Source organism: Hyperolius riggenbachi, chromosome 6 (genome assembly GCF_040937935.1).
Source record: "Hyperolius riggenbachi isolate aHypRig1 chromosome 6, aHypRig1.pri, whole genome shotgun sequence".
NCBI lineage: Eukaryota > Metazoa > Chordata > Amphibia > Anura > Hyperoliidae > Hyperolius > Hyperolius riggenbachi.
This window is the reverse complement of record NC_090651.1, coordinates 390,667,916-390,677,566: the sequence shown is the minus strand read 5'-3', so window position 1 is coordinate 390,677,566 and position 9,651 is coordinate 390,667,916. Positions and strand designations below refer to the sequence as shown.

The window sequence follows — 9,651 nt, the reverse complement described above, 5'->3', positions numbered from 1 at the left end:
GGTTTAAAAGTGTGAGAACTCTGCTTATAGTTCTGCCACTTTGTGCTTACAGCGAGGGTCCAGTACAGGTCATTCTCCTTTAACCATTTTTTATATGGGGGTCCCTCCCTCAACAGGCAGGACAGCATGAAAGACCCCATTTGAACAAGGATGGAAGCAGAGATGGCCAGCTCCTCTTCCTCACTGAGGTCACAAAAGGTCTCCTCCTCCCCCATCCCCTCAGTGACAGTGTTCTGTCTGTGGAGTAACACAGCACAGTGATAACAGAGGCCCTGCTGCAGTGCTAGTAGTCTCCTGCTTGTGTAATGTGGGCTTTGGCACACAATTCTATCACACTAGAAGGGGCTACACCTGTGCGTCAGTCAGTGACAGTGTTCTGTCTGTGGAGTATCACACACACACACACAGAGCTATGCAATAGTGCAAACACAGCACAGTGATAACAGAAGCCCTGGAGATCCACCATGGTAACTAGTTATGCAACCATGCAGCCACACGAGATTGGGCGGTAACAGGTCTGTAAGGCCCTTAGCTCTGCCGGTGCTGCATGCACCCTCAACTGAATGGACCAGCTTGGGCATTGCTATTTATTAAAAAAAAAGTATTTGTTTTTTTGAAAAAAAAAATGCCAATGCCATTGACAAAAAATAATGAATTAAGTTAGTGTGTTATGCTCAAGTAAATGGACCAGCGTAGCATCATGAGGTCACGTGTACCAGAGGCCTAGCTGGGACAGGAAGTTAATTATAGAACTTTATGATGGTAGCAAACAGACCGGCTCAATGTACAACCTATCATTTTCTTTTGTTTTTCTTAAAGCATGTTTGTCAAATTTATCAAAAATGATTTCTAATGTTATTATATTTGTGTGCTGCTTTTATTCATGTGCATACCATTGGTGTTTGTGTTTTGCGATCAGGTGCCTTCGCAAAACAGGTTCAGGTGTGCTTTAAGAAGATTTGCTTTTGGCTATAGTATAATGAGAATATTGCTAGACTGACCATTAGATGGACGGTTATAATGTTATTGTCTTATATTTCTGTTTACAGATTATCCAAATCTCTAATCAATCCTTAAACAATGGCTCCTTTCACAGAGGCGTTTCCTAATGTCACTCATCTACAAGACTGTGGTAATAAAACAGATGAGGATTGTGCTTTTATGGAAAGAATAAACTATATTCTTTATGTTTTCTCTATGGTAGTGAACACTACAATCTGCCTGCTGGGCACAGTGGGGAATGGACTGGTCATCTATTTTGCTGCCTTCAGGATGAAGAGGACTGTGACTATTGTGTGGTTTCTTAATTTAGCCATAGCGGACTTTGCCTTCACCTTTTCTCTGCTGATGGACATTGTTTATGATGCCCTTGGGGCTCACTGGCCCTTTGGTACATTCATGTGTAAGCTGAACAGCACCTTTGACTTCATCAATCTCTTCGCCAGCATCTTCCTGCTCACCGTCATCAGCCTGGACCGTTGCATCTCCGTACTGTTTCCTGTTTGGTGCCGGAATCACCGGACTCCCAAACTGGCATCCTTTGTGGTCCTCGGAGTTTGGATGTTAGCAATTGTTTTCAGTTTACCGTATTTTATATTCAGAGATACAAAGAAAATTAATGGAAAAGTTGAATGCTTTATGAATTATAACTATGACATGAATGTAAATCGTGCCTTCTCAAGACATTTGGCTACTGTCATAACAAGATTCATCATCGGATTTGCCGTTCCTTTTATTCTGATCATTTCCTGTTATTCAATAATTCTGCTGCGCATCCACAGAAATCACATGACCACATCCAGCAAGCCATTTAAAGTTGTTATAGCTGTCATCAATTCATTCTTTGTCTGCTGGTTCCCCTACCATGTCTTCTCATTTGTGGTGCTGGCTAAATGTTACAATTCTAATTGTCATTTCTCTTATGCACTACAAATTGCAGGAGTGCTTTCATCCACACTGGCTTTTGTTAACAGCTGTGTTAACCCCATACTGTATGTTTTTATGGGTGGAGATTTTAAAGAAAACATGTGGACCTCTTTTCAAACAATATTTGAGAAAGCCTTCAAAGAAGAATATGTCCAACTGGATTCCTAGAGGAAGAGCACGTCAGCTTCTGAATCTTGTATGCTTTGAAGCAAAGTCACACATTGCTGTAGAAGAGACATGCACAAGGATTATTTAGATTTAAAATGCACCTCCAGAAATGATCACAAAGGGATCCCTGCACCCCCAGCCCTGCAAGGAAGAGAAGCTGGAAAATGATTACTTACAAACTATTTTTTTTTTTTGAAAATGTATTTATTGATATTTTCAAAATTTTTTAACATTTTAACATTTTGAACATTTTGAACAGGTTAGGACCATCACAAACAATTTCTTTTATGATATGTGTACATAATGACAGGAATGTGTTTTATAGTAAAACCACACAGCCTAGTAACAATATGACTGCATAACATTATGAATAAATTCCATAGTATAGTGCTTGTGCCTAAAGATTTTTGACCCATAATATTATCACTAAATTCTGCTAAGTATCCAGGATTATTGAGGTCCAAGTTTGAGCGTTATTAGCTCTTCCTGTCTCTTCTTCACTAACAGCTAAATAACTTTCCCCTCCCCTGAACCTTCCCAGTCACATCATTTTCCATGAAATTGTAAATGAATTAACAGACCCACGTCCCCAGTGTGAGCCAGTATTTGAGTATGACAATATAGTGTATTGAATATCAGAGACATAAACTCATGTAGTAGACATAGATTCATTTTATGAAATTGCTAAGCGACCTAATGTGCCTTGTAGATCTTCCATGGCATACCAACTGGTATATTTAAAGGGCTCCATCAGAGCATTACTATCAGATCTGGTAAAGGTAGATATAATTAAAGGCTTCCATCTCTTAAAAACAAATGTTGAGCGTTTTTCTTTGTGAAGCAAGGTTTCTATTTTGTCTATTGCAAATAATTCCATCAGTTCAGCTTGTATGTCCCAGGTGGAAGGGCTGGTTGGATAAATCCATCTGTTGTATATAGATTTGCGAGCAGTACAGAGTATAATATGGGTCAGATCGGATGGTACTGTCCATTTATCAGTGGGGTCAGTTGTAGGTACGATGTTAAATATAAAAAGTAGAGGATCTTTGACAAGAAACTTTTTGCATATTTGACTAATAACTTTAGACCAAAATGTCTTTATTTTTGGGCAAGTCCAGATGCAATAGTACAGATCTGCTCGTGGATGATGGCATTGGGGACAACTAGGTTCATAGTCCGGTGGTGGAGTAGTAAGGTTAAAGTTGAATGCATATTTAGCATAATGCATGAATAGTAAATGTGACTCTCTCCGAGTCTCACTGACGATAAGTTTGCGGATTCTTAGACAGGCCTCACATGTCGTTTACAAGTTGTGGATCCTGGAAATATTTAGACCATCCCTTGAAGCAATTTGAGGTGTATTTTTTTGCTTGTAATTTGCAGTAAAGCATGATGGATTCAAGGTCTACCCGAACGATAAACCATGGTTCTCCAACAAACTACGGCAACTGCGGAGGCGAAAAGAAACAGCGCACAAGTCGGGCAACCTGGACGAGTATAGAGCAGCGAGGAACATCCTTAATAGAGAACTCATGGCAGTGAAGAAGGAATACTCTGAGAAGCTCAGACAGACACAATCTCAGCTCAAATGATCCATGAGCCGTTTGGAAGGGACTCAAGTCAGCCACCAATTACAAGCCCCCCCCCCCCCCCCCCAGCATGCTACACCCAGCACCAGCATCAAGCTAGCCGAGGAGCTCAGTGACTTCTACTGCAGGTTTGAAAACCAGCCAGAAACAGCAGGGCCCCCAATACCTCGTGCCCAGCCATCCCCTGCAGACGCTGAGACAGGATCGAGCCCACCTCCGCCGAGGGCAATCGAGGCTGAGGGCAATCGAGGCTGAGGTCAGGCGTCTTCTGGCCTCTCTCAACCCTAGGAAAGCCCCGGGCCCGGATGGTGTGACACCAGCATGCCTTAAATCTTGCTCGCAGCAGTTGGCTCCTGTCCTCTCCTCCATCTATGCCAAGTCCCTACAGGAGGGCAGAGTCCCCAAATGCTTCAAGAGGTCAACGGTCATCCCTGTCCCCAAAAAGCAGGGCATACCCGACCTAAATAACTACAGGCCTGTGGCCCTCACCTCGGTCATCATGAAGACCTTAGAAAAAGCAGTCCTATCCGAACTCAAGAACTCCACGCTACCTCGACTAGACCCGTTTCAGTTCGCGTACAGAGCAAACAGGTCCACTGACGATGCCATCAACATCTGCCTTGAGCTCATCAGTGATCACCTGGATAAACCCGACTCTTACGCCAGAATCCTCCTTCTCGACTTCAGCTCAGCGTTTAATACAATCTGCCCTCGCATCCTCCAGAACAACCTGGAGGCACTCGACGTCCACTCGACCCTACGCCACTGGATCACAGACTTCTTGACCAACAGGTCACAAATCGTCAAGCTGGGCAAGATCTCCTCCCAAGCAAGGGTGACCAACACAGGTGCCCCACAGGGCTGCGTCCTGTCCCCAATTCTGTTTTCCCTCTACACCAACAACTGCAGATCCACAGCAGACTCAGTCAAGGTCGTCAAATTCGCTGACGACACCACCATCATTGGCTTTGTGAATAAAAATGATGAGTATGACTATCGACAACAAGTCGATAGCATTTGTCGATGGTGCAAGGAAAACAAGCTAGTCCTCAGCACAACCAAAACCGTTGAGATGGTTATTGACTTCAGGAAGCAGGCCCCCACCCCACCCCCAATCTTCATTGACGGCATGGAGGTTGGAAAGGTATCTAGTGTCTGCCTCCTGGGAACTCAGATCTCCAGTGACCTGGGCTGGAAGACTCACACGAGCACCACACAGAGGAAGGCCCAACAAAGACTCTTCTTCCTTCGTCAACTGAGGAAGTTCGGGATGGAACAGGAGCTTATGACAAACTTCTACTCTGCCACTATAGAATCTGTCATCTGCACCTCTATTCTGGTGTGGTATGCTGGTTCCTCAAACAGAGACAAATACAAGCTTCAGAGGGTCATCAGGTCGGCGGAGAGAATCATTGGAAAACCACTTCCCTCGCTTGACCTCCTCTACAACTCCAGACTGCGTTCCAGAGCACAAAGGATCGCAAATGACCGCTCACACCCAGGCCACCGCTACTTTAACGTGCTTCCATCCAGCAGAAGGCTACGGTCCATTTCCTCCAAGACAGCTAGGCACATGAACTCCTTCTTCCCTGCTGCCGTTAAACTCTTGAATTCCATTCACTGGCTCCCCCCCCCCCCCCCGCAGGCCGGTAGTCAGTCCATATGTGTCCGACATGTCCTGCTTTCTGGCCACCTATCCCCCAATTCAGTGCCTCCCTTGCTTAAGCTACACCTACCACTGTACTATTGCTTCTCACTGTAACTGGCTGTTGCTGCTGCTGTTAGAATGTCGCGGTCAGTTGTCATGGTTAGATATGTAACTGTTGCCTTCTCGTTGTTGTTGTTTTGTTTTTGTGTTTTTGCTGCTGAGTTCTCTGTCTGAGCCAAACCCAATTCCGGGCATAACCCAGTCATGCTTGGCGAAATAAACTTGATTCTGATTCTGATAGAGGATAAGGATAGATTGTCTGCAGTAGGTTTGATGAATCTATCAAAGGAAGTGATGGAATCCAAAGTAGCAATTGTGGATATCTGCGAGTCACCATGATATTTAATTTGTGCAAAGTTGAGAAAGTTTGATTCTGATATTTGAAAGGTTCCACATACATTAGGGAAGGTTCTCCATTTATGTGTGTCTAGATCTAAAAGTTGGCCCAATCTATTCATACCTTTTTCCTCCCACTTAAGAAAGCCCTCATGGTGCATGCCCTGAGGAAAATTAGGATTACCCCACATTGACATATATTTTGAAACCCTCCATGGAAGCCCAAACAACTTCCTCAGTTCCCTCCAGGCTACCACCGTGTCTCTAAATAGGACACTATGCTTCAGCCTGAGCGGAAGTGAGGACCAAGTCCCATGTAATATGCCCACCAAAGACCATGGCTCGGCAATAGCTGCTTCCAGATTATAATCAGAAAATGTAGAAGTTTGAAAGATCCAATCACGTACATGTCTGGTGAGACATGCTATATTGTATCTTCTGATGTCAGGGATTCCCATCACTCCATTTTCTTTAGGTAGACATCATTTTTTCAGAGATATTCTGGCCCTTTTGCCTCGCCATAGGAATACGGAAATTGCCTTATGTAGCTGTTGAATCTCTGCATGTTTAAATAAGAGGGGAAGAAACTGCATGGGATACAACAGCCTCCCAAATGTTACCATCTTCACCAGTGCAGCCCTTCCCATAAGATTTAAGGGCAAATTAGCTCAATGTTTAAGTTGATGTATAACATTTTTAATAAGCGGGGTAATATTAAGATTATACAAAGAGTGGGGATCCGGTTTAATTTTAATGCTTAAGTACGTAATTGGGCCTGGGGTAACCTTCACCCCCCATTATAGTTTGCAGGGATGGTGGCTTTTTTTGGACAGAAACATCAACTCACTTTTAGTAAGGTTAATGCAGAAACCTGATAATGCACCTACTTCAGATATTAGTGTTAGGATAGTTGGAGCTGTTGGATGGGGTCACTAAGGAATCAGGCATGCTCATCCGGATTCCGGATGTCCGGGTAACCTGGATATCCGAACTTTTTTCAGCTATCCGGCCAGATTCGGATCCCGGATACCTGGGTCCAAATCCGGATAGCTCTATGCGCATATTTGGTCGCATACCCGGATATCCGTTGGATATCTGAATCCGAATACTGTAACTAAGGAGATTATGTCATTGAGCCAATCATAGGGCTCCCAGCAGAAGCCCTAGCAACCAATCACAGAGGGGAACTCTGGCCAGCCCCTCACGTTTATAAAGCGGTGGCCATGTTGAGGGAACGCGTCCTTGTGACTGCTCACTGAGAGAGACACTCCAGTGCTGTTTGGTTAAAGCAAGTGCATTACACTGTGTTAAACCCAGCGTTTTTGCACATTAACACCTGTACTATACCACTCTTTTATTGTTGTTTAGCTAGTTTGTTGTATTGTGATTTTTAGTTAGTGTGTGTGTCTGTGACAGTCTCTGCTGCAGCAGCTCTGCTAGTTCGGTGTCTGTGTCTGTGTCTGTGCTGTTTGTTCACATAGGCCAGGCCTGCGCTATTAGCCTTAGCTACAGTATAGGTTAGGTTAGGAAATAGGGAATAGGATTACTGTGTTATTGTGTAGTTATTTAGTACTGCAGTGCTAATTGTTAGTGTAGTACAGTGTCTGTGTTAGCTCACTAGTACAGATTACTGCATTTCTGCTGTGCTGCTGACTCTGAGTGTCAGTGTGTGTGACAGACGGTTAGTGTGCACACTGTGTTCTACTCTGCTGTCTGTCACTCTGTGCTGATTCATTCAAGTCCAACACCAATTACCCCGATTTCAATAAAGTGCAAATACCCCACATCCATCTGGTGACATCATCATCATACACAAACTTGCACTATGTCTGCTGGCACTGGCAGCCGGGGGAAGGCCATCAATGCCAAAAAAGAGAGGGAACATTGCTGGCACCGTCACCGCCAGCAGTTCTGCCGCACCAGTGTCCATTCCACCGCTAGCCACTGGCCGTGGGCGCCCAGCTGTTAGGGAGAGTCACGCTGCAGAGGCACAGCAGCGTGTAGCAGACATTTTTCAGCAGGGTCGGTGCCGCAAATTGGAGGAGAAAGACGCCGAGCATGTGATGCAGCTGATGGTGGATGAGCAGGCCACCACCAGCTCTACAACAGACACCTCCACCCCCACCACCACTCCTGTTCACAGGAGCAGCAGCAGCCGCCCAGCAGTGCATGGAGACTCGTCGGTCATCATGTCGACCCCAGCGGGCAGCCTACCCTCAGTCAGTGCGCTCTGTAGTCCAGACACCGCGAGCGCAATGAAGGCTGTTACCACCACTGATATTCTGGCCACTCTGGAGTTTGCAGAGGAGTCAAAGATGGTGACGGTGATTGTTGGGGGAATTCCTTGCCTGAGGTGTCAGCAGAAGAGAAGTTTGGGGGGTCAGCAACATCCCAGCAATTGTTTGAGGAGGGAGAGTATGATGCTGGTGATGATGACGAGATGAAGGACCGTGACTACCAACCACAGGAGGGGGATGTTGGCTCTGAGTCTGAGGAGGAGGATACATCCGTGGGTCTGGCACGGAGGATCAGCATCGCTGACATTGGCAGGAGCAGCAGTGGGCGTGGAATGCGGGACCCACAGCCTGCTGCTTCATCTTCTGCCACTACCACCAGCCGCACCACTCAACCCCAGGCCCCCAACCACCGCAGGGCCAACCACCGCAGGGAGAAAAAAAAAGCAGCAGCAGCCCAATCAGGGCGTAAGGGAAAATTACAATTCCCACTCTGGCAGTTTTTTTACCTGCCTTCAGTGGACAGCCAGTTTGTTACTTGCAATGTGTGCCAGATGAAGCTGAGCAGAGGTTGTAACCCCTTCAACTACGGCACCTCCAGCTTCATCAACCATCTGGCCAAAAAGCATTATGTTGAGCATGTGGAGTTCAAGAGGCTGAAGGAAGCTGGAGCTGGCAGTGTTCCAACCAAAAGCACCACCAGAACCCCCTTTGCCACTCCTGCTGACACTGAGGCCTGTTCAGGCAGCCAGTCCTCAGCGGTCTCCTCTTTTCCCTCCTCCTCTTCCTGTGCAACTAAAAAACACCAACAGACCCTTATGAGCAAGTTCTTTGTGGTCAGGGCTCAGCCTCCCAGCAGCCGATGCATCCGCCCGCTGAACGGCCTGCGTGCATGCGCCATGTCCTCCCGTACTCCTTTGTGCAGGAGGGGAGCGACATCCGTGCGCTCCTGCAGAGCGCAGCGCCGGATTGGCCAATACCCAGCCGGCACTACTCCTCATGCATGGCTATCCCAGCACTGCACCGCTTTGCGATGGCCAACATGGAGCGTGGGCTGGATCATGCGGTGGGTGAGCGGGATGGACTCCTGGAGCAGCAGGTTTGGGACAGGCTGCTATCTGCCCTTCACGGCGCACTGGATCAGTTTGGTGGAAGGGGGTGAGGAGAGGACAGCAGCATCGGGCACAGCAGCAATCCAGTGGGTGGTGCCACCCTGCAGCAGTGTCAGGGAAAGTGCAGCAGGTTCCTGTGGTCCGGTTCCACCCTCTGGCAAATTCCCCCGCCTCAGCAGCAGTGTGAAGGCCCGCCACTGCCAAGCGCTGCTGGAGATGGTCAGTCTGGGGAAGCACAGACTGACGGCAGACCCCGTCCTGGACAAACTCCAAGAGCAGGAGAGGAGTTGGCTGAGGCCTGAGAGTCGGAGAGGTGGTGTCCGACAATGGGGCCAACCTGGTTGCTGCCATCCACCGGGGAGACCTCACCCACATCCCCTGTCTGGCCCACGTCCTGAATCTGGTGGTGCAGAAATTTCTGAGCACCCACCAGGGGATGGACCCACTTTTGAAAGCAGCTCGGAAAACGTTGGGTTATTTCCGCCGCTCGGGCAGTGCCTCAGCGGCCCTGGAAGCCGTGCAGCTGGAGTTGAACCTCCCACGGCACTGGTTCATTATTGATGTTGCAACATGATGGA

At 47.1% G+C, this 9,651-nt stretch overlaps 1 protein-coding gene across 1 annotated transcript; it reads left to right on the top strand.

Annotated features, from left to right (window-relative positions):
• The first annotated feature begins 1,197 nt into the window (after positions 1-1,197).
• On the top strand, positions 1,198-2,094 carry LOC137523137 (chemerin-like receptor 1). Its single transcript, XM_068243374.1, has one exon. It carries the CDS (start codon positions 1,198-1,200, stop codon positions 2,092-2,094), a length of 897 nt encoding a protein of 298 aa, XP_068099475.1.
• The last annotated feature ends 7,557 nt before the right edge of the window (positions 2,095-9,651 follow it).